This window comes from Leptonychotes weddellii, chromosome 16 (genome assembly GCF_054177405.1).
Source record: "Leptonychotes weddellii isolate Sample4059 chromosome 16, ASM5417740v2, whole genome shotgun sequence".
NCBI classification, from domain to species: Eukaryota; Metazoa; Chordata; class Mammalia; order Carnivora; family Phocidae; genus Leptonychotes; species Leptonychotes weddellii.
The window spans coordinates 30,213,683-30,240,556 of NC_138384.1; the positions used below are offsets into that span (position 1 = coordinate 30,213,683).

The window sequence follows — 26,874 nt, forward strand, 5'->3', positions numbered from 1 at the left end:
CCCCATTGAGAATAATATTAGCTGTAGGTTTTTCATAGATGGCTTTTATGATATTGAGGTATGTACCCTCGATTGGCCAGGGACATTTTCATCCCCATTGCTCAGGTGACCTGCCAGAGCTCATGCGGGCGGGAGCAGGGACACCAGGGTTGTGCCCAGCCGCTGAATGCCCGTTCGGTGCCCGCTGTATTTGTCTCAGTCCGTGGAGCTTCTTGGGTTTTAAGTGTCCCCTCTGCGGCAGCCAACGGTTGGATTTTGGAAGCTGGGCAGCGTGTAGCCAGACGTCAGCCTTGGGGGTGGGGTGGTGGTGGTGCGTAGCCTGGCAGTGACAGGCCGGGTGCCCTGCGTCTCGATGGGCCGTGTAGGCACTGGGGAGGCAGAGGCAGGCACCGAATCCCGATTAGGAGGGGACTGGGCAGGCCTCCTGGGGGAGGTGGCAGCTGAGCCTGGCTCTGAAGGGTTGGGCAGGAGTTTGCTAGGCAGAGGGGGTTTCGGGGCTGGGGAGGTAGGCAGTGCTTTTCAGCGGCCAGAGCCTGGAGTCAAAAGGGTGGGGCTCGTTTGGGGAACCGAAATAAGTCCAATCACGCACTCACAAAGAAGCCTCTGGAAGCCCCGGAGGAGTTCTTTTGGCCAGGGGTTGAGCAGGACTGGGCTTGGTGTTCTTGGGGTCCCAGCCAGGTGCGAGAAGCCCTGGCAGGCTACCCCACGGGGAGGCTTGTGTTTGGGGGTGCATGGGGCTCTATCACTGAGGCTTCCTGTGCCCCGCTGGAGCCTGGCTCTGGAAGGCAGGAGTTTGTGGAAGGAAGGAGGAAGTGACCAGGAGTAGGGGCCTTAGCTGTAGGGAGGGCCTCCTGAGCCCCTGTGTGGGTGCAGCTCCAGAGGCCGGGCTGTGGTTTGGGGGGGAGGCGGGGGGAGGTCGGCTAGAACTGCTTCCCCGGCAGAAGGGCTCTGCCGGGCTCTGGGCTGGGCTTCACCAGGCAGTCCCCCTGCCCATCCCGTGCCCTCTTGGCCTCACTCAGGTTCTCAGGAAGCCTTGAGGAAGTGGGCTCTCAGCACCTTGGATTAGGGCTGGGCACTCTGGTGGCTTGCCTGTGGGGGGTGGTCTGTGGACTAGGCGGTGACTTCAGGGGGCCAAAACCAGACAGTGATGTTGTGCTGGGCTTCATGGATGGTCGGGGGCAGCCATGGCCCCCAGCATGGCCTGCTGAGATCTGGGCGGCGGTGTCTTCCCATCATGTTTTCCCACTGACCTCTCCGTGGCTGGCTCCTTTGCTCTTCTGAGCGTGAAGGGACCAGAGCGGGTGAGAGGCTGAGCTCGGACTATAGCTTGGGTCTCCTGACATTCAGCCCGGGCCTGTGTCCCCTGCATTGCTTTGTCTCTGGCAGGGGGGGAAGTTAAGGCAGGTGGGCTACTTTCGTGCATTGCCCGAGAGAGGCTGGAAGTGCAACAGGAGGGTCTTTTCCTGGCTGGTATTTAGAGCCCTTTCTGCTTTCTCATCTCCAGGGCAGATCGCTTCCCCAGCTGAAAACTGCCTGAGGGCAGCAGCTGTATTGTAACCCAGGCCTTCCCTCCCATCCTCACCTCATCCCTTCCCTGGAGGCTGAGCTTAGGGCTGCTCCCCTGGCCTGCAAACAGGTGCACTGGCTTGTCCTCCACTGTGCGTCCATCCAGCCCAACTCAGGGTCAGGTGGAGGTGGGAGAGTGGGCCCACCCGCCCCCACCCCTTTCCTCTGGTTGGGTTCAGAGTTTGCAGAACCTGTCCTCAGGGCAGGCGTTATGCTTTCTCCTCTCGGAACAGGCCTGCAGGGCTTGCAGTGAGGTCCTGATACTCTCTGGGATGCCAGATGGCAGTTCCCTCTGCGCCCAGCATCTCCCCACCTCCCCCTGAGCCCAGGATGGGTGGACGGCCTCTCCTTCGAGGCCCAGCTGGGTACCCCATGGGGGTGTCAGCCCCTGGTGCTGCTCAGAGCCCCCGATAGCAGTTGTTAGGTGTGACTACTTTTAGGCCGGGCCACTCCCAGGGCAGAGTGGGGGGTCAGGGCTCACGATAGGGTCGGGGTGGCGGGGAAGGGGCGGATTCCCTGCCTACTCCCTCCCAGACCTCTCGGCCCTTTCTGTCAGCATGCTACTTGTCATCTCGACTTGGGTGCGCTGTGCCAGGCGCAGCCCCGGAACCCCACCTGCGTTACCCCCTAGAATCCTCTCAAAGCCCCGTGTGGTCAGGACGTTATTCTCCCTTTTTTCAAATGAGGGAACTGAGGCACAGAGAGGGTAAGTAACTTTCTCAGGGTTGTGCAGCTGAGATGGGATGGGCCTGAGATGTATGGTGTGTGTGTGTGTGTTTTTTTTTAAAAAACAGGTTCTATTTTTTATGTATTTACATACACATACACATACCCACATCACTAAACATGCCAGGAACATGTCTTTCCATGTTATATGTCACCTTGACTATCAATTACCTTCTATTGCCCTTGAATTTTTCCAGTAGAGTCTTTATTTTTTAGTCCACTTTTTTTAAAGTTTATGTCTTTTAGTAATCTCTACTCCCCAACATGGGGCTCAAACTCATGACCCCAAGATCAAGAGTCACAACTAAATAAACTAAAAACCCCGTTTTTAGATTATTTTTAAAAAGATTTATTTATTCATTTTATTAAAAAAAATTTTTTTTTAAGATTTTATTTATTTATTTGACAGAGAGAGAGGGAACACAAGCAGGGGGAGTGGAAGAGAGAGAAGCAGGCTTCCTGCCAAGCTGGGAGCCCGATGCGGGGCTCGATCCCAGGACCCTGGGATCATGACCTGAGCTGAAGGCAGACGCTTAACGACTGAGCCAACCAGGCGCCCCTATTTATTCATTTTAGAGAGAGAGAGCATGCATGTGCAGCAGGGAGGGGCAGAGGCAGAGGGAGAGGGAGAGAGAAGCTCTAAGCTCAGCTCAGAGCCCAACACAGGGTTTGATCCCACGACCCTGAGTGTAGAGCCCGATGTGGAGCTCGATCCCACAATGCTGAGATCGTGACCTGAGCTGAAATCAAGAGTCGGACGCTCAACCAACTGAGCCCCAATTAAGAACTTTTTAATTGTACCAGCTACATTATGGCCATAGAAACAAACTGAAGATTCATTCACTCCGTCAAATCAGTTTTGGTTAGCCCGTGTCCTGGTTCAGGTGTTACCTATTCCAGGCATTACTGTTGCCATGTGGATTTTTCACACAATACCCCGGAACAGCAGAGTTCAACCTGCCGCACCCTTTTTGACACCTGCATAGTATTCCATAGTAAGGCTCTATTGTGATTTATTTCACCAGCTCTTAATGGGTAGATACATTCTCTTCTTTTGCTATTGTAAATAATGCTGCAATGAATAATCTTATACATGTGTCATTTTACATGTGTGAAAGTGTTTGTAAGAGAAATTACTTGAAGGAGATTTGCTACATCAAAGGTTTGTGCATGAGTGATTTTGTTACATCTGATTAAATGGCCCTCCCCAGAGGTTATGCTGAATCATACTCCTGCCAAGGCTAAGTGTGAATGCCTGTTTTGCCGCCGCCTGTAAATGCTCTGTAAATACTTTGATCTTTGCCAATCGTAGAGGTAAAAATGATTTTCCGTAGTAGTTTTAATTTGCACTTCTCTTATTATAGGTGAGGTCAGCTTCCTTCTAAATGTTTAACAGCCATTTGTGTTGCCTTTATGTGCACTTTCTGTCCATACCTTCTCCCATTTTTCTATTGGGTTATTGGTCTTTTCCTTTTTGATCTGTGGAAGCTTTTTACATATGGGGGAGATTAGCTCCATATGATAAGAGTTGTAAATATTTCCCTCATTTCTTATTTTTTATCTTTTGATTTTGCTCTTAATAGCTTTTACGATGCAGTAGATTCTTTAAGATGTAATTGAGTTGAGCAGTCTTTTCCCTGTGGCTTTTAGGTTTTGTGTTAGGTTAGCGAGGACTTAGCCGCTGCAGCATGATAGAAGAATGTTTTCATGGTTTCTTGCTCACTCATCTTGGTGTAAATGATGAATCCAGCTTGCTCTCTCTCCTCTGGGTTTTGCTGCTTCTTTGAACAGATTGCTAGCAGAGTAGTTACATCCGTCTTGCTCCTGCAGGTCAGTGGTTACTCTGGGTTATATCTGCCTGTGGGTGTGTGAAATAGATCTCTTCGCCCACCTCCCAACCCCATGCGTGCCTCCTCACCATTGGATCTACTGTCTGGCTGGGGCCCTGGGCAAAGCATGAAGTCAGTGGGAAGACCAGTGTCCTGCCATCCTGGGTGGGACTAGCAAGAGGTGAGGTCCCTGAAGGCTAGCTAGACTACCCCTTTCTGTCCTTCCTTACCAAGGGGAGAGAGATCAGAAATGTGTTGAATGTGGGCATGAAAGTGTTTTCATTTTAAAGGGAGAATGTAGTGAGGGGAATGCTTAAGGAATGAATCACTAATGGTGGAATTTCAGGCAAGAGCCAGTTACTTAGCTAGTTAATAAGCACCATTGCCTGGACACCTACTGTGTGCAGACACCCAGCGGGGGGGGGGGGGTGGGGGCACGGAGACCTCTGCCCTCTGGGAACTTGTGCCTGGAGCGTAGTTTCTTCTTGGCATCTGGCCTGGTGCCTGGTACATAGAAGGTTCTGGTGCACAGCCGTTAAAGGAATGAAGGCATGGATCTCTCTCAAGATGAATGCGTGCGTGCATGAATGAATGAATGGACAAATTTTCCCCAGGCAGCCACTAACCATCATTGGAATTGGCACAGGAGATAGAGAAGTGGGCCTATTATCCCTGGCAGCTGAGCCCTGGAGGTAAGGGGTAAACGAGGTATTTGCATTTTAAAGGAGGGGCGGACTAGGCTAAGGCTGAATCCCAAGAAGTGGAAGGGAGGGTGTCAGGTACAAAGAATAATCCGTACCCCACCCTTAGAATTAGCCCTCTGGGGCCAGGTGACAACACCCAGGCTGCCCCCTTCAGCTTGTTGTCCTTTTCATTTTATGATTCACACTCCACGCCCAGCCCAGCGCCAGCGGCCGAGGTCTGACAGAACCATTCCTTTGCAAGAAGGAAAACCCGAGGCCCAGATGGGGCAAAGGACTTGCCCAGGGTTATTGAGCAGGTTGGTGGCAGAGCCGGGATTGGAACATAGGTGCTGGACCCCAAGACTGATGGGGAGCCTCTGGTCTGGTGTAGAGTCAGCCTGGGGTCCTGGGAGAGCATGGCGGGAAGTGGGGCTGGCTGGGGAGCTCACGTCATTAGGGGACTTTGACCTTTGCCCCTGCCTAGTGGCCTTGAGGGCTGTCACCAGGAGGTGGCGAGATGAAGTAGAGGGTTCTTGGGCGGGAGGGGAGTGGGGGTGGTGTCCTGCCTGCTTCATGCTTCTGTCTCTCCCGTTTGGGCCCCATGGTTGGGCTTCCTGAGCTCTGGAAACCGCGCCTCCTTTCTGGGCTCATCTGCTATTTTGTCCCGCAAACAGCCTGTTGGCCACCATGACCTGCGCCTCACTCGTCCTGGGACTTGGGTAGCAGCACCCCCTGTTTGCTGATGAGGAGGACTGAGGCCCAGAGTGTGAGTGCTGGGAGCAGAGCTGGGTTTTTTACCTGCACCGTCTGTTCCACAAGCAATTGCCAGGGCTCAGCTGCAGGACACAGACACAGATCCTTCCACAGCCGTTCGGTGTGGCAGGTGCTGGGATGTGTGACACACGGGACCAGGGACCAGGGTGTGGGCAGGCCCCCCCAGCTGGGGACGGACCGGCGTGGCGACGGAGGTCGGGCCCGAGGCTGCGGGGCTCTGGGGACTGGAGAGGCGGGTGTGAAGGGCAGTTAAGACTGAAAGCCCTCGGTCCCGCAAGGTTTCTTGGGTGCTCGTCTGGGCCAGGACTGGGCTGAGCAGGGCAGCCTCGGGCTCTCCTTCGCAAAACTGCGGGTCTCCTCAGGGAGCGGGGAGGAGACCCCCCTCAGCCAACAAAGGTCTGCTTGCGACCCAGCCCGTGGAGGGAGCCGGCTGCGGGGCCAGCCCAGGCGGCCGAGACTAGTGGGTGCTGGGCTGCAGGAGCATGGTCCCCAGGCGGGCTTGGGGTGGGGCCTCTCCTCAGGCCTGCCTGCCCCTCCTGCCCACCCCAAAGCCCCACTTCCTCTTTTTGAGGCCACTGGGGCCCCAGGCCCCGTGCAGCTCCGGAGCCTGCCGGGCTGGGCCAGAGGAAGCCAGGCTGGGATTCCTGCCAGTGCCGCTTGGGTGAGGAAGTGGGTGCTTTCTCTGTGTCTGGGAAAGTTGGGGGTGGTCTAGAGCTCCCCACAGGGGGTGGGAGCGCTGGGGTGCTGCTGGATCAGCCACTTCTGCTGGGGAAGGGTTTCTTGAGCACCCCCAAGGGCCTGGTCCTGCCCTCATAATTTGAGGTCCCAGCTCCCTATTTCCAGCAGCTCTCTGGCTGAGGAACCCAGACCCCGCCAGTCAGTGTTTGGCAAGGAGACCACAGTCCTGAGTTGCAGGGAAGGGAGGGGGGGGGGTTGTGTGTGTGTGTGTGTGTGTGTGTGTGTGTGTGTGTGTGTGTGTCTAGCTCAGAGGGCTGCCTGGAGGAGGTGGTGCTTCTGGATCTTGCTGGCTCAGAGCAGGCTTCCTGACGTGGCTGTCTGACCTTGCTTCTGGGAGGCAGAGGGAGGTACCTTGATGGAGTCCTCTTTGCTTCTCACCCTCTATCCTAGGCCTTGAGAGGGGAGGGCAGAGAGGGGTTGGCATTTGGAGATGTTATGGGCTCTGTGGATGTCAGCACCGTGAGGGCATTGAGCAGGATGCGAGGGGGTGACCTGTGTTCACATCCTGGCTCTCTTTTGCTGGCTGTGTGACCTCAGGAAAATGACTGAACCTCTCAGTGTCCCCACATCCATAAAAGGGAAGCAGTGGTCTTACTCCCCTGCAGGGCCGGTGTGCGGAGTTAGAGCCCCATGGGCACGTGGTAAGCACCCACTAGATTCTGTTCACGGCATCGTCTGCCCCGGGCTGGCGCGGGACATGGGCTGCAGGAGTGCAGAGCCCACCAGGAGTGATTCCCTTGGCCTTCATTTCTACCTGAGCATGCCGCTGGGCTCCCTAATTCCTCCTGCAGGGGGGAGTCTCTGGAGGCCACTAGAGAAGATGTGGGGAGTCCCCTTGCCCCCGCCTCCTGCTGCCCCAGGTCCTATGCAGGATGGCTGGCCCTGGGCTGTGGAGTTTGGGACGAGGTGACAGAAGTATGAGCGAGGGGGGTTCCCCTCCTTGGCCCAGCCCCCTTCCAGGAGGCCTTAGCCAGGACCAGCCTTGTCTGCAGGGACCTACTCTCACCTCTGAGCTAAGTGGGACTCTGTCCCCTGCCCCTGGACCCCGACCCTGGACTCTGTCCCCTGACCCTCAATGAGGGATTCCTGGATATGGTAAACTGGGGCCACATGGACCTTGGCACTGTTGATTGCAAGTGACAGAAATTCACACTGGCTTCAGCCAAAAGAGGCATGATTACTCGGTGCGATTGAATTATCTGGAGGTTGCTTGAACTTCAGGCGGAGCTGGATCTAGGCGTTCAGGGGGGTATTTTCGAGCCTGTGTCTCTCCAGTTTCCCGTGTTGGCTCATTCTCCGTGGGCTGTCTCTTACGGTGGCTTCAAGCAGCTGCCTGCCGCCGTAGGCCAGCAGGAGAAGACAGTGCCTCTTCGCTGTGGGTCAGCAGAAGTCCCAAAGAGGGTTCTCACTGAGAGGATTTTGGTCACACGACCGTCCCTAAACCAGTCATTGGGGCTTGAGAGGGACAGTGGTGATGAGCCAGCCTGGGTCATGCGGTCCCTGACCCAGGGGACCGACAGTGGGAGAGAAAGTCCCAGCAGAAGTAGAAGTAACGTCCCTCTCCCAGCTGGGCCCTTGGGGGTTCCCTCCTCTGTAAAATGGGGCTGCTTGCCCTCCTCCCCCACCAGCGTGATTGTGAGGTGTGAATGACAGTGAGTGACCCCTGGGCTCCACTTCCTCCAGGTGAAGGGGCCTCGACTGTCCCAAGTGCATATCTCTGCCGTCGGTGTCTTGGGACTTCAGACTTCCGGTGGGGTGGGGGTGAGGGAGTGACAGGGAGGTAGGGCTTCGCTTGACCTGAGGTGGGACTTACAGCCAGGAGGAGTGCCCACTCACAGAGAAGACTGCCCTGAGAGGTGATGAGCTCCCCGTCACTGAGGTGGGCAAGCCGAGGCTGCGGGGTCATTTGTTGGACACGTGGTGAAGGAGTTCCTTCATCCGGGGCCTTCATCTATGGCCTCCCTGCCCTCTGCCACCTGCCCTGAGTCCCAGCCCTCCCAGTCGCCAGTGGTGTCAGCGGCCAGTCGAGGAACCGGTGATGGGACAGAGGGGCCTCGAAGCCTTCCCTGGCAGGGGGGCTCCCTGTCTGGTTTTGGGGGGGTTGCTGCTAGGGAGGCGCGGGACTGTGGAGATGCCGCGGGGGACTCGCAGACCATCTCTCCAGGAGCGACAAATGCATCTTTCCTCCCAGCCCCCAGCCCTGCCCTGCTGTCCCAGGAGCGGGACCACGTCCCCGCACGGGCCGGGGTCCCCGTGCCCAGGGCTGTCTATTGTCCACGTTCTCTGCCGCCTGCCGTTGCCCAGGAAGTGGCCTAATTAGATCCCTAGAGCAGTGTTTACCAGGCCTGGGTTCCCACGGGCCCCCGGGAACCTTCCAACTGCTCCTCTCTGCACGCCTGCCTCAGCCTGGCTGCGTGTGCCTGGAGGGGCAGGTCAGTTCTGGGGTGTCCTGGCCGCTCCCGGCTCTGGTCTGGGCGCTTTGCCTGGGGTGGGGGAGAGAGCCCCTGGCGGGGGTAGTTGTTGTTGTCCTGGGCCCTTGGTGTTCGAGGTTTCTGGGCCTGGCAGTCGGGTCCCGGCGCACCGGAGTTTGGCAGCAGGCCGGAGGGCCAGGCTGTGCTGTGTGTATTTGTGGCAAGTGGTTCCGTCCCCGGGAGCTGCCCCCGCTAGCGGGAGCTCCCTGGGGAAGCCTCTCTCAGTTCAGCGAGAGCGCGAGGCCGGCCAGGAGCCCGGGTTTGGGAGCTGGCGGACCCGGGTGTGGAGCCCAGCACTGCCCCCGAGCAGCTCTGGCTGTGTGCTCTTCGGTGAGCCGCGCGACCTCTCTGGGCTCAGCTCTGCATCTGTAAAACGGCTGTTCTGCAGATGAGAGCGGATATGTGTGTGTGGGCGCCTGGCATGACGGCGTTGACGGTAAAGAGCTGGTTTGGGGGGCGCCCCTGCGCTGGGGTCTTCTCAGGGCAGGGAGCCGCTCTCGTTTTGTAAACCCTACAACCCAGGGCTAGGCGTATGTGGTTAGTAGTCGAAACATGCCTCGTGTGGAATCGAGACTGGTTAGTTCAGAGTCAGAGGTCGCAAATGAGTGGCCGCACAACTCACGTTTTTGAATCGGCTGCCGGCATTGGTTAAGTTGGTGCTTCCCGTCGAAACCAGCTCTGCAGGTTGTCCAGGCTTCGGGCACTTGGGTAGCCCTGGGCCCAGCCCCCGCAGAGCTGCCGGCCTTCCACAGGTGGCAAGGCTTGTGGACACCTGCCGGGCCCAGAGCCACGGAGGCATCCAGGACCTCCGGCAAATGGCCTCTCCCCCCGAACCCCCAGTATGGGGTTTTTCCAATTCGTTCCTGGAATTTGTGGCATAGCAGCTCCCGGAGGGATCTGTGCCCGAGGTGGCTTGTGGATCTAAGGTGGGCGCTCACTGGGGGGCCTCACTCGGACCCTGGGACTCCTGCTCTTCTGCCTCTGGGCGCTCCGGACTGCCTTTCCTTCACAGCTTTTGCCGGTGGCCGTTCGTGCCCGTCGTGACCGCCCTGGGCCTTCCCACCTCTTACGGCCTCCCTGCCCTCTGCCACCTGCCCTGTCCCTGTTCCAGGCTCTGAGGCAGGCCTGGAGGATGTTGGGGGCCTGGACTCCTGCCCCCAGACCTCAGTCACTGCACATAGGGATTGTACATTTTCCGGTAACTTTCTCTTTGTGGGGACGGGAGCTCCATGCGGAGAGAGAGCTGGCCTGGGGCACGGGCACGATGACAGGCCTTTTGGAATAAATGAATGAGCAGATGGACGAACGGTGCTGGGGAAAGGGGGAGCGCGTGTGGGCTGAGCACTGCAAGCCTGGCCCCCGCACCCAGCTTGTCACACGCGGTCCGCTCTGCTTCCCTCTCTGAGGTTCGGGGTCCATTTCTACGAGGTGGAGCTCGCAAACTTCTTACGTTCTGGTCGGTCAGTGGAAATTTTAAAAAACGCATTTCCAAAATGCAGTCTTACGAGGAAGCTTAACATAACACGAATGCAAGGGCGATGCTCTGGGTGTCCTGGGTGTGAGGGTCTGAGGTACAAATCTCACCAGAGAGCCCCAGTCACTGAGAGAGAGTGACCTTTGCGCAAGGACCATCAGAACAGGAGAAAGCCTGCAAACAGACCCCATGCGCACGGTCACCTGACTTAACACAGAGGTGGCTTCACTGAACTTCTTGAGGAAGGAATGGTGGCTTTGCCGGAAGCCACTGGGGTGGTTAGAGACCCACGTGGAAGGAAGGTGCGAAGGCTGATCCCTGCCTCACGCCGTGCACAGAGACTCCCTGGGATGGATCAGAGATCTCTTTGTGAAAGCAACACCATCTAACCTGCAGAGCAGTGCTGTCCGGTAGAAGGTTCTGGATGACAGAAATGCTCTTTTTTTTCTAAGTTTTTTTTTTTTTAATTTTTATTTATTTTTTGACAGAGAGAGAGAGACAGCGAGAGAGGGAACACAAGCAGGGGGAGTGGGAGAGGGAGAAGCAGGCTCCCCGCCGAGCAAGGAGCCCAATGCGGGGCTCGATCCCAGGACTCCGGGATCGTGACCTGAGCTGAAGGCAGACGCTAAACGGCTGAGCCACCCAGGTGCCCCGATAGAAATGCTCTTATCTCTGCTGCCCGATACAAGAGCCTGGAGCCGTGTGTGGCTTCTGAGCCCTTGACATGAATGGGACCAGTGTGACTGCTGGTCTGAATTTTAATTTTCACTTCTAATCCAGTTAAGTGTAACTTCCCACAGTCACGTGTGGCTACTGTCGGGGACAGCGCAGTTCTAGGAAACCCAGCGGACGAGCTTGGAGGGCAAGGCTTCAAATAGGATCTAAAAGTTCGGTTTGGGTTCGGGTTGGTAGATGAGACCCAGATAAGGCCTGGCCCCGCTCTCCCCTGCCGCCCGTCCTTCCCTCACTCGGCCCGTCCAGGTCAAACCCGGACCTGCTTTGTGTCTCCGCAGAGCTGAGGACCCCACGTGTCTGGTCAGCCTGGCCCGGGTGCAGAGGAAGAGAGTGGCGGTGCTGTGAGCAGGCCTGGCCGTGGAGGAGCGGCGTGGGCCCCGCGCTGCCCATGGGGCTGCAGGCCCCTGGGGCCCCTCCCCAGCCCCGCCTGCCAGGCTCCCCGCGGCCAGAGGCCTAGGCCAGCCGGCTGTCGGCGGACGGATGCGCCCCGGGCCGCGGGCTCTCCCGAGTGGGCTGCCGGGCCGGGGTGCCGCGGGGGGACAATGCCGGCCAAGGGGCGCTATTTCCTCAACGAGGGCGCAGAGGGCCCGGACCAGACGGCGCTCTACGAGAAGTACCGCCTCACCAGCCAGCACGGGCCACTGCTGCTCACGCTCCTGCTGGTGGCCGTCACCGCCTGCGTCGCCCTCATCATCATCACCTTCTCCTGCGGGGTGAGTGGGGCGGCCCGCGGGAGGCTGGGTGCTCGGCTCTGCTGCCTGGTGCTCGCGGGGCCGCTCTCTGCCCACTGTCCGTGCCTGTCGGGGCCTCTGGGGCGTGCTTAGGCCCCGGGAGGCAGGTTTCTCGAATTCATTTTCAAGTCTGGGGTGGTTTTAGAGATTACATTAATTTGACCCGGGTAACGACCCTCCCTTTTCTCCAAAACAAACTCGGATTCTGCTGAAGACCGAGGGCAGGGGTGGCTCCCATTCCCGGTGCTCCTCCTCCCAGAGCCGGGCTGTGGCCCTGGGGGCCTTCTCAGCCCCGCTCTCCAGGAGGGTGCCACCAACGTCATTCGTGACCTCGGCCCGCCACGGCCACTGCCTCGGTGTGGCTGCTGAGTGCCGGACACGTGGCGAGTATGACGGAGGAGCTGGATTTTTAAGTCACGTAAGATTGATCTTGAATAGACACACGTGGCTAGTAGCTACTCTGTGGGAGAGCAGAATTCTAGAAGACCTCCGAGACGCCCGGGAATTAGCAGGGTGAGGTGTGTAGAGTGGCCGGCACCCAGTAGGGCCTCTGTCCGTGCTGCCTGGATCTGCGTGCCTGTAAAGCGCAGGACGTTCGTTCCAGCAAATGGTTCCAGAGTGCCTACTGTGTGCCGGCCCCCAGATCAGCCTCTGTGCCCACGGAGCTTCGGGGTCCAGGGGGAGACCCTGCTGACCCAGCTGTGACTCGCCTGTCCTGGTCGCCACCTCCCAGTGTCACATCTCTGTACCTTTGCTCCAGCTTGTCCCCTTGTGTGGGATGCCTTGGGTCAGCGTCTCCTCCTTTCCCCAGCCGAGCTCCTGTGCTGTCCCCCTCTGGGCACGCACAGAGCACCCTGCGAGCAGAGGAGGCCCAGTGGGGAGGGCTCGGAGTGGTAGCGTCTCAGGGCTGCGCGGGGACTGGGGGAAGGTGGCGGTGAAGGCCTTAGCCATGACAGCACACAGCCTGAAGGGAAGGCAGAGCACGGTGCTTAGAGGGAGCACAAACACCAGCCCCGCAGAGGAGAGCGCAGGTGACATTGCTCAGGGCAGGCTGGACAGGCGAGCCTGGCAGGCTTCCTGGAGGGGACGGCGCATCTCACTGGGGAAAGCTATGGCATTTCCGTGTATGTGTGCCCTGCCCAGGACCCCTCCAGACACCAGGCTGTCCTGGGGATGGCCTTCTTCACGCTTGCCGTGTTTGTGGCTCTCTACGTGCTGGTGTATGTTGAGTGCCTCGTCCGGCGGTGGCTCAGGGCCTTGGCGCTGCTCATCTGGGTCTGCCTCATGATGCTGGGCTACACGCTGGTGTTCGACTCGTGGATGAAGGCGGCTCCTATCTGGGCACAGGTAAACCCTGGCATCCCCGGGGGGCGGCTGGATGCCACCAGCCAGCTGTGCACCCAACAACTCCTGCCCTCGCTGGGCATCAGGTCCCTTCTGGAGACAGGGCCTGCATCTGGTGTGCTGGCCTGGGGCCTTCCTCCTCCTACGGGCTGTGGTTCTGCAACAGAAGGCGGGCCCTGGGCTGATTTTGTCCCCTCCGCTCCCTGAGCTGAGGAGCTGGATGAACTGGGAGGAGCGTCCCTGTGGATGTCTGGCTGGCGCATCGTAGGGGGAGCTCATTTGGTTGGAAATGACACAACTCCAACTCAGAGACAAAAAGGCACAAATTGGCCCATGTGCCAGGAGAGGCTGGGGGGCCAGTCCTGGGCCTCTGGCAGGATGGCCAGGTCCCGATTGCCCTCTGTTCTGTTTTCCTCTGTGTCATTTCATTCCCAGAAGGCCGTCCCCAGGTCGGGCACGGATGCTGCCCAGGCTCCAGGCAGCCCCCCCACCAGCTTGTCCCCCCTCCCCTGCAGCTGAAAGAGAAACCTTTTTCTTAACCAGCTTGAGTCACACTGGCCTGGCTGGTCACTGTCGCCTCTGGTGGGCTGGGGTGGGCTGAGGCACAGGGAAGCCAGGCAGACTGGGGGCGGTGGGTGGGGCTGCGCTGCTGGAGGCGGCAGGTGAGTGGGCGGCCCCAGCCGTCCAGTAGAGGGAGAGCCTCAGTAGAGGGAGAGCCTCAGCAGTGGGCGCCAGGCGGGCACGCCCTGGGTCCCGGGGGCCTGGAGTCTCACTCCTGGGGAGGCTTGGCCTTGGCCCCAGATCATAAATCAGCTCGTAGGAAATGATGGATAATGTTGGCTGGGTCTGACCCAGATACGGAGTTTGGCTTTTTCTTGTTCCATTGTGTGTTTGTCACTGTCCCGCCCCACATGAGAAAGGAGGGGGCCGCCCTGGGGGCAGGGAGCTCAGGATTCAGGTTTCTGGGGCCATCCCCAGAAGACAAGCGGCTGTGGGGGCCCCCATGTCAGTTCTGTCTGGGGCTGTGTCCTGGGGTGGGGGCAGCGTGGCCAGTCCCCGAGCCTCCCCGACGCCCTGCCCCCAGGTGCCCTTCCTCCTGTTCATCGTCTTCGTGGTGTACACGCTGCTGCCCTTCAGCATGCAGGGGGCCATCGTGGCAGGGGTGATCTCCAGCATCTCCCACCTCCTGGTGCTTGGAGCCCTGAAGGAGGCCTTCACGAAGCCCAGCATCCAGGTGGGACTGCAGGTGAGGTGCGCACAGGGGTCTGGGGGCGGGGCAGGCGAAGGCCCCTGGGCAGAGGCTGTGGTTTGGGCCTGAGGATGGCGGAGATGGGTGTAGGTGAGCTGGTCCTGAGGCCTCAGCGCCTCCCAGTGGGTAGGGAAGCCGGCCCCCAGGGCGGGGACATGCCCTGCAGCCTTTCTCGGTTAGCCTGCAGTGCCCCAGATGCTCCGGCCCTCTTCCCTGGGTCCAGCGCACTGCTGTGAGGGTGAGTCCGCCCTGCAGAACCCTGTCCCGACAGGGCTGGGAGTATCCCTGGGCACCCCGTCTTGTCTCTGCATTGAGTGACTGAGACATGCACAATTTGTGGTGGTCCGCAGAGGGGGTTTCCTCCGACCTGGCCTTGCAGCGGTTCTGGAAAATAGAACCCAGAGCTCTGGGCACTCATCGGGGCGCCATGCCTTCTGTGACTGTCCTCGAGGCCCCCCCTTGGGCTCTGGGCTCTGTGATGTGATGCACTTCTGCTTCCCTGGTCTCTGGGGCTCTAGTTTTCTGGCTGCAGAGAAGGGCCTGAGACCTGGTCTTAGAGTCACAGTGACTCTAGGGGACCAGTGCCCATCTGGGCTCCCGTTTCCCTGCCTGCCTACGAAGGGTGCCGGCCCGAGCGGGCGGGAGGTCAGAGAATGGGGGTGGGGTGCCACCACCAGCCCGCCGAGGGCTGGTACCCCGGGGCGCAGGCCAGGCTGAATGCTGAGCCCACGCTCGCCTCGCCCCCAGCTGCTGGCCAATGCGGTCATCTTCCTGTGCGGGAACCTCACGGGCGCCTTCCACAAGCACCAGATGCAGGACGCCTCCCGAGAGCTCTTCACCTACACCGTGAAGTGCATCCAGATCCGGCGTAAGCTGCGCATCGAAAAGCGCCAGCAGGTGTGGACGCCGCTTCCCCCTGGAGCCCGAGCCTGGCCCTGCCCGGGCCCCACGCCCTGCGTCCTTTCTCTTTGCACGTCAGACGCTCACTGAAGAGCGTGTGCCTGGGGCGCAGGGTGGACGCCCACGCCGGCCTCACCGCAGGGGCTGCCGGGGACGCAGGAGGCCGGGGGCCGGGCTGGCTTGGGGGCAGGATGCAGGCTGGCGGGGATGGAGGGGGCCGTGGGCAGAGCAGGCAGGGCCATAGGGAAAACCGAGGCCAGGTCGCCGAGCCTGGGGCCTGACGTCCCCCTGCCTGTCCCCCGCCTCCCCGGGGCCCAGGAGAACCTGCTGCTGTCCGTGCTGCCGGCCCACATCTCCATGGGCATGAAGCTCGCCATCATCGAGCGGCTCAAGGAGCGCGGGGACCGCCGCTACATGCCCGACAACAACTTTCACAGCCTGTACGTCAAGCGGCACCAGAACGTCAGGTGGGTGGCCGGCCGGGCCTGTGCGCGGGGTCCCCCGGGGGGCTGGCCTCAGTCTCCCCATTTGTTTCCCCGGGGGGTGGGATCAGATCGCGCTGGTGTCGGGGGAGATCCGGTAGCCCCCTACAGTTGTAAAACTCTGTGCCTAAGTAGCACTTCGGGGAAGAAGGGGGTCCTTTCAGGTGATTCTCAAGGGGGCACAGGCCCCCCAAAAGAGGTGACGTCTCCCAGGCCTTGGCGGATTCGAAGGGGCTACAGCATCTTACGCGAAGGCACCAGCCTCAGTGAACCGGAGGGGTGGGTGCCGTGAGCTGGTTGGTCCGGAGCTCACGGACTCTGGAGCTGGGAGATCTGGCACATGCTGCCGCTCTGGTTTCCAGCCGGCCTCAGCCCGAGCCTCGGTTTGCTCATCTGTGGGATGGGAGTCCTCCTAGGGTAGTGTGCGTGTAAGGTGTCGGGCATGGAGCTCAGCCCTGGGGAGCGTGGGGCCACATCTCGCCACGGGGTTTAGTTCTGAAGGCGTGAGGAGGGAGAAGGACGTTCTGAGGCGCCCCCATGCTGCGGTCTGCGGTGATGGGGGGCCTGGGGGTGGCAGTTCTCAAGGGCCCTGCAACTCCGGGCTGCCGCCTTTTGCCTTTAATGCCAAGCCTCTGGAACGTTCGTTCATCCTTACGGCCCTGGGCTTCTGTCCCATCCCTCTGGAGGCTGAGGAGTGGCCGGGGAGACTGGGGTCAGGGCCGGCAGGCGCTCAGGGGCTACCAGGGGCCTGGCGCTGACCCCCCACCCCCCCGCCCCCCCCAGCATCCTCTATGCTGACATCGTGGGCTTCACGCGGCTGGCCAGCGACTGCTCCCCCAAAGAGCTGGTGGTGGTGCTGAACGAACTCTTCGGCAAGTTTGACCAGATCGCCAAGGTGAGCCCGCAGGCCTTTGTGCCGGCCCCTTGCCCCCCGGGGGTGGCCTCTGCCCAGTGCTGTGCCGAGATGGGCATGCAGAGGCCCCGGCTGAACTTCGGCACTCAGTCGGCAACCGCTTGTGAGCGTTCCACGGTGGCGGTGGGCTTGCGGGGTGGCCACAGCGGCCAGGACCCTGTCCCCAGAGAGTGAGGCTGGTGGGAGACTGCCAGTACGTGCGGGGGCACGCACAGGGGCTCAGGCGCTCAGGGGGCGCTCAGGAAGGCTGCCTGGGGGAGGAGATGCCTCCATCTCAGTGCTGGGCCTCGCCCCCAGTCTGCCTCCCGACGAGATCTCTGGTGAACCATGCGCGCACATTAAAGTTTGAGAAACCTAGAAAGAGACCCTGAAGAGGAAAAGGAGCAGTTCTGGGCAGAGGGAAGAGTGTGTGCAAAAGGCTGGAGGAGAAAGAAGCCTCTGGGGGCCCTTGGAATGGGCGTGGCCCAGTGTGACTGGGTGGGGTATGAGGGGATCGAGGTGCCAGGGGCAGACGTGCAAGGATTTAGGGCTGAGGTGAGGAGGACTTGACCTGAGGACACTGGGGAACGTGGCAGGTGCTGAGCAGGGGAGGGTATGGGGTGAGGAGGGGCTCCCAGGTACAGCTGAGCAGGGAGAGGTCTGGAGACGGGCAGGGCAGGGCTGAGCTCACTGTTGGTCTTCCTGGGTGGCATGGAGCCCGGGGGTGGGGATGGGGGTGGGGGTTGTGGGCGTGTGTGTGTACATGTGTGCATGCGTGCACTCATTCATTAACGCATCAAATAGTCCTGAGACCTGCCACGTGGCAGCCTTGAGCTCCTGTGGCCTTGGGCCTGCCCTCCGATTGCCCCCGGCCTGTATGCTCTGAGCTTTGAAGAGGGGGTGTAGGGGGCTGGGGGGCCTGGGGAGCACCTGGCCCAGCTTCCGGTGAAGACAGACTTAGTGGTGGCCACTAAGCAGAGACCCGGGTGTTAAGATTTAAGGCCGTGGCCATCTGCGCTGGCTGCACGTTCGAATCCTGTCGAGAGCGTCAGTAAAAGCCAGCCTGTGCCCACGCCTGGGCGAGTTCCAAAGCGTCCCCTGGGCGCCTCCGCGGGCGGAGAATCAATGGTCTGGGCCTTGGTGGGAAGCAAGTTCGGGCCCCACACTAGGAAGACCTTCTCGTGGTCAGAGCTGCTCTGTTCTAGGAGGGACTGCCTCACCAGGAGTGGCCTCCCTCTTAGGGGAAGACCACCGCAGGGCGGTGACCAAACTTCAGGCCAGGGGTGCCCCGGAGCACTGTCCCTCAGGGTATTGCGGACCAAGTGATTCGGAGGGCCTGTCTAGTCTGGAGCCTTCTTTCAGGAGCCTCCTTCCTTCATGACATCCCTTAAACAAGCAGGTGGGGGTTCCCAGTAGCTGGGCCATATGTGGGCTAGGGGCCTGGGCTTCCGGTCGCACATGGCCCTTTCCCTGCCACACAGCCCAGGGACCTGCCCTTGTCCTCTTGGACGCAGCTCTCCCTCTGTGGCAGGTGCAGGAGGCAGGCCCTTTGTACAGATGGGGAGAGGGAGGTCTTCTAGCTGCCTGCTAAGGCCCCCGTGAGGGCTGCAGCTGGGCCCGGGGAGCCTGGGGAGTGGGCCTGGAGCCGGCATGTAGCCCCTTCTTCAGAGTCTCTAAATCCCCACCCCACCTTGGCCAAGAGCTGACAGAAAGCCCAGTGGTCGCAGTAGTACCTCAGATGGAACCTCAGACAGTCTGCTGGGCCGCCCATCTCCTCAGGGGCATTTTCCTATGTGACCCCAGCCTCAGCATTCACTCCCATCTTTCTGTCCTCTCCCCACTCCCCGGATGCTGGTTTGCATCCCTGGCTGCCTAGCCATCTCTCGGGTTACCTTGACACCTGCTGGCCCCTTGGCTTGTGGCACCTGCCACCTGTCTTCATGTCCTCTACTTCCTCCACCTCAGCCGCACGGGCTGCTTTGCCGGGTACTCAAACAGCTTTCCGCCTGCCGGGCCTTTGCACATGCTGCGTCTTTCATCTGCCTGGAATGCTCTCCTCCCTGCAGGCCAATGAGTGTATGCGGATCAAGATCCTGGGGGACTGCTACTACTGCGTGTCGGGTCTGCCCGTATCCCTGCCCACCCATGCCCGGAACTGCGTGAAGATGGGGCTGGACATGTGTGAGGCCATTAAGTAGGTACTCTGGGCAGGCCTGGGCACTGGGTCCTGTCCCCATCACGGACCCCTCCTGCTTCCCAGGGCATGGTAGGGAATGCACTGTACCCACTTTGCAGATGAGGAACCCGAGGCTCGCCTGGGTCCCTCCGCAGCCCTGGCTGGGATGGGGTGACGGGACTGCTCTGCCCAGGCAGGTGCGAGAGGCCACAGGCGTGGACATCAGCATGCGTGTGGGCATACACTCAGGGAACGTGCTGTGCGGGGTCATTGGGCTGCGCAAATGGCAGTATGACGTGTGGTCCCACGATGTGTCCCTGGCCAACAGGATGGAGGCGGCTGGAGTCCCTGGGTGAGGTTCAGCAGGACCGTGGCCGGGTCAGAGGCCATGGGCCAGCTCTGGGCTGGGCGGGCGGAGGGGTAGGGGGTTGGTCAGAGTGGGGTCAGAGATGGAAGCAATGACCTCGCGTTGGGGGGAGCCAGGCTGGGCTCTGGCCTGCTTGGCCCTGCGTGCCGTGCACCCTCTGGGTGGGTGCTGGCCTTCTCTGGGCCCTGCAGCTCTGACTCGGGGCCGGTCTCCCCCAGCCGGGTGCACATCACAGAGGCGACGCTGAACCACCTGGACAAGGCGTATGAGGTGGAGGACGGGCACGGGCAGCAGCGGGACCCCTACTTGAAAGAGATGAACATCCGCACCTACCTGGTCATCGACCCCCGGGTACGAGGGCTCAGAAGCAGCGGGCAGGGTGGGCGGGGCTGGCTGAGGAGACCCTCTGGGCCGGGACTGTGCTGGCGAGTGGGGTCCACACCCTGGGGGAAGACCCTCGTGGAGGGAGAGTGTTTTTCCCTTCCAGGCTGTGGAGAGGTAGGGAAGAGGCCCGCCCGGGGTGGGAGTGAGCTCCCCGTCACTGAGTGTGTTCTAGGCTCCACACAGCTTCTCTGGGCCTCAGTGAACTTGCAACAACTACAATGCCTACCTCAGGAGGAGAAAGAGCTCATGTGAGTGAGCCGCTCACCACAAACTGGGCACCTCATAAACATTCTAGAAATGATAGTCACTGCTAGTTTATTTTCCAGGGGTTTGTCACTCATTTCCCGGATTTTGAGAGGACACATTTGTAAGACATGCTTTGGATAAGACTCAGGACAGCAAGGAATGGCCAGGGGGCCACCGGGCAGGAGCCTCGGTGTGTCGTGGGTTCTGCCCCCGTGGGTGGCCGCCCCGCGGGCTGATGCCTCTACCTGCTTGGAGGCCCCGCTTTCGTCAGGACCCCGAGGCAGAGGCAGCTGCTGGGCCGCTCCGAGGCAGTGGGCCCTGGCCCTGCCCCGCGCCCACACAGGCCCTGCTTTCCTGCCGCGGGAGGCCAGCTCGTCTGGCGGCCTCGGTGAATCATCCTTGGGGCTTGCTCAAGAATGTCGGCCACAGGATGGGCTCTTTCCAGCTCCCTCTGTCTCTGGCCCTGGCTGTCCTCAGAGCTGGCCCGACTGCCAGTGTTGCAGGGTGGCGGGGGGGAAGCGGAGGGCCAGCCTGCGAGCCTCCTGGGCCCCGTGATGTTCCCTAGGGACGGGAACCGCTCAGCAACCTCCCCTCCCCGGCCGTGGGCCCTGGGTGCTGAGTTAGCATCTGGGGAAACCCTTCCTGGGTACCTCGGGGCTGCTTCCACCCCACAGTCATGGAATACAACCCAGCCCCTCACCCCATACCCTGCAGCTCTGGGCCCTGCCCTCTTCTCTGACCGCCCCCCCTTTCCCCCTGAGTGCCCTTCACCCCAGCCCCTGCCCTCCACTGCCAGGCTCTTTGTGCCGCAGGACGCTTGTCACTGCTGCTGTCTCTGCCCGCGGCGCTCTCGGCTTGCTTGCAAGTGCTCCTGTTGGTTTATCCTCTTTGCTTGTCTGCTGTCACTGTGAGCTCCACATGGGCAGGCTCAGGGCAGGGGGAGCGGCCTGTCCAGGCTGCCATCCCCGCGCCTAGAGCAGCGCCTGGCGATGGAGCCGGAGCTCAGAGACCGTGTGCCCAGAAGCAGAGCCCCGTCCTGCAAGGCGGTGGCAGGGACAGCTCTAAGCCCTCCCCTCAGCAAGGCCGCTGCAGGACTCGCAGGCGAGCTTCAATTTCAGACAAACGACGAAGTTTTTAGCATGTGTGTGTTTTGTGCAGGATCTAACTGGGCATCCTATGGTTTTTCCAGCAACCCTACCTTCCCCATCTTTGTTGAATTTCATTTATTCACGTAGTTGAACATTCAAAAAGCACGAAGGGGGTGTTGCGGGCCGTTCTCCTCACACCCTTGCCTGCGGCCGGCGTCCCCGCTGAAGGGGACAGCGTGGCGAGTCTCCCTTCCACAGAGATGCCGATGCACACTGAGGAGTCGAGGGACTGTCCCGCGCCCTCGCCAAGCCGAGGGTGGCGTGCCCCGCACCCGCTTGGTACCTTGCTTTCTTCACCTGATGACGGAGCTGGGAGACGCGCCCTTATGTGTGCGCAGAGGCCGCCGCACGCTCAGGGGTGCCTCCTGCTGTCGATGTGGCCGGCCTTCCCCAACTTTGGCCTCTGAAGGTTGTCCAGAGGTGGCAGGTGGCCGGTGGGGGTCACCTGCGGGCTGGTGACGGTCGCAGGTGCCCTCCCGGGGCCCGCTTCGGAGCAGGTGCCTTTATACTCAGAGCGGATGGATCTTCAGTGCACATTTATTTCTCAGGAAGCCCCAGTGAGTGAGAAGTGCTAGCGACCCCAAACTTGAGCGGCTGGGGGCTGCGGGGGCAGAGTTGCCGACCCGTAAAGGGGAGACGGAGAATGGGACCTCCCCCGACTCCAGGGCAGGTGGCTCTTGGCGCGGCACAGCCGGATTCCAGCTGGTCCCACTGGCGAGGCAGACAGGCGCATCTCAAGGCTTAAAAATGTTTCTATCCCAAAAGGAGGCTAGAGGTTTCTAGGAAAGTTGCTGCCTGTGACTTAGCGAGTGTCTGTGGCTGTAGATGCTGGTACTTGTGGGTGTTTGCAGAGACCCAAGGAGACAGGGGGTAGGGGGACTTGGAGATGGTTCAAGCTTGTCTCTGGCGGCTGTGGCACTGTTTCTCTTCTCTCCCCCTTTTACAGTCCTGCCCGTCCTCCCCAGCAGGGGACGGTCCCCTGCTCTTGGGGGGGGGGGCAGGGGGCCACGGAGGAGGCTGGCCGGGCTGACACCCTCTCCCTGACCCGGCCACAGCAGGCACATGGCATGTAACGCTCCCTGCCGTGGAGTGGGGGCCGCACGAGTGGAAGGGCCTGGAAAGCTGCCCAGGGGGTGGGGCTGGCCCCTCGGTGGGCCGTCTCTCCGGCTCTCCGGCTCTCCGGGTTCCTGGCCCGCACTCCTCTTCCTCCAGCTGCTCCCTCCTGGAAGGACATGTGCCGGCCACATGTGGGTGGGCCGGGTGGGATGCTTATGGCTTTCCTGGGCACTGTCTCCCCGGGGTGTCCCCACGGGGAGAGGCCAGTGGGCTTTCAGGCCCCAAGGGAGACAGCGGTGCCACAGAGCGTCACGGGGCTGGCAGGGTCTTAGGGCTTAGGACTTCGGCCCGATCTTTCCCTGGGGAGGCAGAGAAGGGTCTGAGGGGCTGCGCACAGTTGTGTGTGATCCCCAATCTCCTGGCTGCCTGGGAAGGACAGGGCCCGAGCTGGGACCTCCTGTGCAGCCCAGCCAAGGAGTGCACTGGGCCATGGCCGGTCCCCGAGGGGCTCGCAGACCCAGCAGCGTTTCTGCCATTCTCTTTTTCCCCAGCCTGGCCAGCACTCGGGGCAGTGTGGCATTTCAGGGGGAGTGGGATGGGGGCGGGGGCCCTTCCTGGGCTGAGGGGGGTAGGGACAGGCCGTGTCTGTGTCTGCCTACAGAGCCGGCAGCCGCCCCCGCCCAGCCAGCACCTCCCCAAGCCCAAGGGGGACGCGGCCCTAAAGATGCGGGCATCCGTGCGCATGACCCGCTACCTCGAGTCCTGGGGGGCCGCGCGGCCCTTTGCTCACCTCAACCACCGTGAGAGCGTGAGCAGCGGCGAGACCCCCGTCCCCAGCGGGCGGAGGCCCAAGGTAGGACCCTGCCTCCCAGACTGCTCGGCACCTGCCCCGTGTGTCCGAGGGTGCAGGAGATGAGAGACCCAGTCCAGGGACAGACTTCGGGGGCCCCTCATTGCAGAATAACTGTCCCCTCTCCTTTCCTTTCCAGACCATTCCCCTGCGGCGCCACCGGACCCCTGACAGGTACGTGCACCATCCCCTCCTCTCCGTCAACTGTGGCCTGCCTTCCTGACCAAGTCCTGCCCCACCCCAGTCACCCCCTTAGTGTCCACCCCCTCCAGGCAGCCTACCCTGACCATCCTCTGTCCAGGAGGGCAGCTCGGAGGGGCTGTGGCTTGGAATGAGGACTTCACAGTAATGGAGTGCCTGTGGTGTCCCCACCCGGGGCCGGGTTAGTGGTTGGCGTGAGGGAAGCCTGCGGGTGGAGGGGAAGAGGCCTTGGAGGTTGGCCTTTAGAGGTCGTCTGCTTCTGGCTGGGCTGCTGGCCACCTGGGCCTGCTGCTTGATGCCGGGCCTCCACTTGCCCTCTCTGGGCCTCAGTGGGACCCTCCTGTTCCTCGGCCACCCCGCACGAGGCTCTGGGGCCTCCTGCAGGCGTCTAGGCACCCAGACGGCGGTGCTGCCTCGTGTTCACTCCTGCCTCTGGGCAGGCGGGTGTGGTCCTGGGGTGATGCGCTTCGGTTCCTGATGCAGGAGCACGTCCCCCAAGGGGCGGTCGGAGGACGACTCGTACGACGAGGAGATGCTGTCAGCCATCGAGGGGCTGAGCTCCACGAGGTGGGACCCCGAGGCCTCTGTTCGCCCAGTCCCCCCTCGGGTGGGGGTTCCCCATACAGCCAGGCCCACCTTGTGCCCGCGTGCCTGGTGGCCCAGCTTGGGCTGCGTCTGTGGTGGTTCCTTTGCCTCCCTGGTGCTGCCTCCTGAGGGTGGACTTATGCCCCCCATCTCCCTGCTCCCCGGAGTGGGATCCCCTCCCACCCCCCTCCCCCATCCGCTCCCGAGGGCGGGCCCCCCTATTCCCCCAGGCCCTGTGTCTCACGGCCTGCGCCTGCCACCCCTCAGGCCCTGCTGCTCCAAGTCCGATGACTTCTACACCCTCGGGTCCATCTTCCTGGAGAAGGACTTTGAGCGAGAGGTGAGGAACGGGGCTCCAGGCCTGGGGTGGGGCAGCCACCGCTCCGACGTCTGTTCAGGGAGGGTGGTGGGAATCACCCCGGCGGGCCATGGTGGGTGGGTGGGGGCCCAGTCCCGCCTTGCTTGGACTCTCTTCCTGTTGGCCTCACTCCTGTACCTGACTTGTGCCCTGTTAGGGATTCTCCCACTTGGGTTTGGGAGACCTTTGCTCCCCTCATATGCTAGGACCTCAGCGGGTAAGGGCCAGCGCACGCCTTAGCCTGGTTCTCCCTTCTGGCTGCTACAACTACGTGCTTTTATGCTGTTCTACAACTGTTTACTTATTTACTGAGCGCCTACTGTGTTCTGTCCACGTCCCCGGCACACATGTATGTCCTTGAAACCTCACACGGCCGGACAAGGTGGCCGTTGTTACCCATTTCACAGGCTTCTGGCTTCTGGTGTGGCCCGCGAGGGTGGCCCCAGGCCACGGGGCTCTGGTGCTGGGGCTTCTTTCCCCTCTCAGCCTCAAGATTGCTGGTGGTGGTGGGGTCTTTCTCTGGCTGGGGCTTCCTGAGTCGGGGCTCCCTCGGTGAGGAGCTTGGGGTCTGAGGGAAACCTGCCTGGCAGGCCTGCCAGCAGCTGTGTGACCCTGGGCAGGCTGCCGGACTCTCTGAGCCCCGGTTTGCTCACGTGCAGCAGGAGCCCCTGTGGCCCGAGATCATGAGATTGTGCCTGGTGGAGGGGTGTGAGCGGCACGGGGTCCCCCTGCCCACTAGCTACGGGCTCAGGCCCGGCCTTACTCCTGGGTGTGGGGGGAGGACAGACCCACCGCCAGCCCCAGAGCTCAGACTTGGTTCCCGTCCCCAAGCTTGGGGCCACAGGCTTCTCAGGGACCTGGGAAATAGAGTCAGAGACCTGGGTGGGGTGGGGGAGGGGAAGGGATCAGCTCTAAACGTCAGGGAACAGAAGGAAGGTCATTTGGTCATGATGATGTCCCATCATCACCTGGAACTCAAGGAGTATGTGAGGTTTGTTTTAAAGATGTATTTATTTGTTTTAGAGAGAGAGAGAGAGCACACAGGCACAAGGGGGGAGGGGCAGAGGGGGAGGGAGAAGCGGGCTCCCCGCTGAGTGGGACCCTGAGATCATGACCTGAGTCCAACGCTTAACCGACTGAGCCACCCAGGCGCCCCCAGGGTGTGGGTGTGAGTTTTGATTAACTTGAGCCGGGGTGGGCCCGGAAGGGGCGGAACAAGCGACCCTGACTGTCCCCGTCGCCCCCAGTACCGCCTGGCGCCCATCCCCCGGGCGCGGCACTACTTCGCCTGTGCCAGCCTCGTCTTCGTCTGCATCCTGCTGGTCCAGGCCCTGCTCATGCCCAGGTCAGTCGGGGTGGGCGGGATGCGCGGGCCCGGGGCCTGGAAGCGCCCCAGAAAAGCTGCGTGCGCTGCCCGACCAGCAGGAGGGGCCTGGAGTCCCAGAGACTGGACCAGGGGCTGTGGCCCACACCTGGGCTCACCAGTGCTTACTTTTGTTTCCATCGAATGTGCTCATCCTGTCAAGGCGCAGGCCTTCCCAGTCCCCTGAGACCTGTGCGGCCCTGTGGGCGTGTGGCCTGAGGCGACCGCTGTCCCAGAAGGCAGACTCCCAGAACCGTAGCCACCTCCAGCTCCCTCTTAGATGTGGGAAACTGAGGCTCAGAGGGCTTCATGCCCTATCCGGGTGCGAGGACCCTGTTGGCGGGGGACGGCGGGGCGGGGGGAGGTCACAGGGAAGGAGTGAGGTCAGCTACGTGGTGGTTTCTGGAAGCGGGATGAGGCCAGAGGATCCACTAGGATTGGGGTTTAGGATGTGCTTCCTAAAGACAAACTAGGCAGAAGCCCTTCCGTCTGGTACTTCCGGGGCGGCCGTGGGTCTGAAGGCTGCGCGCCCACCCGTTTCTTAGATACGTGGCCCCGGCCTCGTGCATGAGTGGGGCAGCTGGACCATGGTGCTCAGAGATCCCCTTTGCTGAGTGCATATGGCAGTTTGGGGGGGCAGGAGGCGGCTGGGAGCCTGAGAATTGGGGTGCTGGGGGTTGGGGAGCATGCCTGTGGCTTGGCCCTGGGCCGACGGTCCCCCAGACCTAGGGTTTTCTGCTCTCCAGGATGGCGGCTCTGGGTGTGTCCTTTGGGCTGGTGGCCTGCGTGCTGGCGCTGGTGTTGGGCCTGTGCTTTGCCCACGAGTTCTTGGTGAGTGGGAGCCCTTGACCGGGCACCTGGCCCTGCGCCGCCGGCCCTCCGCGCCCCTCCTGCCCGGGCGACAGTTTGCAGAGCACTTCTCCCAGTAATGCCACCCTCCCGGGCTGCCGGGGGCCCCCAAGCGGCTGCGGCTGTCCCCGGCCCTGAGGGTGGGAGCGTCCCCTCTGTCTGTGCACCCGTGCGTCCTGAGCTCTGGGCCTGAGCTCTAGCGGAGCTCTCGGGAGCCCTCGCGTCCACTGGGCCCTTGGGCCGAGGGGTCCTTGTCCCGGTGCTGGCGCCGGCCCCCTGACCCCGTGCCTCCACAGAAGTGCTGCCCGGCCTGGGGGATGTTGCAGGCCATCTCCGAGAGCGTGGAGACCCAGCCCCTGCTGCGCCTGTCCCTGGCCGTCCTGACTATTGGCAGCCTGCTCAGCATCGCCATCGTCAACCTGGTGGGTTCTGGGGGGCGGGTGGGGATGGCGGGCCCTGGCGAGGAGCCCTCCTGCCTGTGCGTGCTTCCTGGGGGGACGGGGGGAGCCAGTCCTAGACCCTGGGCACCTTCAGGTTCTCGAATCCCACAGTGTCCTGCCCGAGAGCTGCATCTGGCATAGCTCTCTGCAGGGCCCTGTGGGCGGGCTCCACGAGGCCCCTGAGATGGGCCTGGGCTCCTTCCCCTTCACTTTTCACACGAGGACCTGGGGCCCCCAGAGGGCTTACGTGGCCAGCC

At 61.3% G+C, this 26,874-nt stretch overlaps 1 protein-coding gene across 5 annotated transcripts in view; it reads left to right on the plus strand.

The window, feature by feature from the left end:
• Positions 1-26,874, plus strand: part of ADCY7 (adenylate cyclase 7) — a 53,443-nt gene that overhangs the window by 17,487 nt on the left and 9,082 nt on the right. For all 5 annotated transcript variants that reach the window (XM_081806604.1, XM_031024892.2, XM_081806602.1 and 2 more), the window contains 16 exons: positions 11,275-11,709; positions 12,871-13,074; positions 14,156-14,317; positions 15,068-15,217; positions 15,539-15,687; positions 16,486-16,597; positions 18,661-18,788; positions 18,964-19,122; positions 19,356-19,488; positions 22,633-22,824; positions 22,961-22,995; positions 23,506-23,589; positions 23,875-23,947; positions 25,213-25,310; positions 26,075-26,159; positions 26,474-26,599. In XM_081806604.1, the coding sequence (XP_081662730.1) occupies positions 11,539-11,709; positions 12,871-13,074; positions 14,156-14,317; positions 15,068-15,217; positions 15,539-15,687; positions 16,486-16,597; positions 18,661-18,788; positions 18,964-19,122; positions 19,356-19,488; positions 22,633-22,824; positions 22,961-22,995; positions 23,506-23,589; positions 23,875-23,947; positions 25,213-25,310; positions 26,075-26,159; positions 26,474-26,599 (2,061 nt within the window). In that variant the 5' untranslated portion in view covers positions 11,275-11,538. The remainder of the gene's footprint in view (positions 1-11,274; positions 11,710-12,870; positions 13,075-14,155; positions 14,318-15,067; positions 15,218-15,538; positions 15,688-16,485; positions 16,598-18,660; positions 18,789-18,963; positions 19,123-19,355; positions 19,489-22,632; positions 22,825-22,960; positions 22,996-23,505; positions 23,590-23,874; positions 23,948-25,212; positions 25,311-26,074; positions 26,160-26,473; positions 26,600-26,874) is intronic.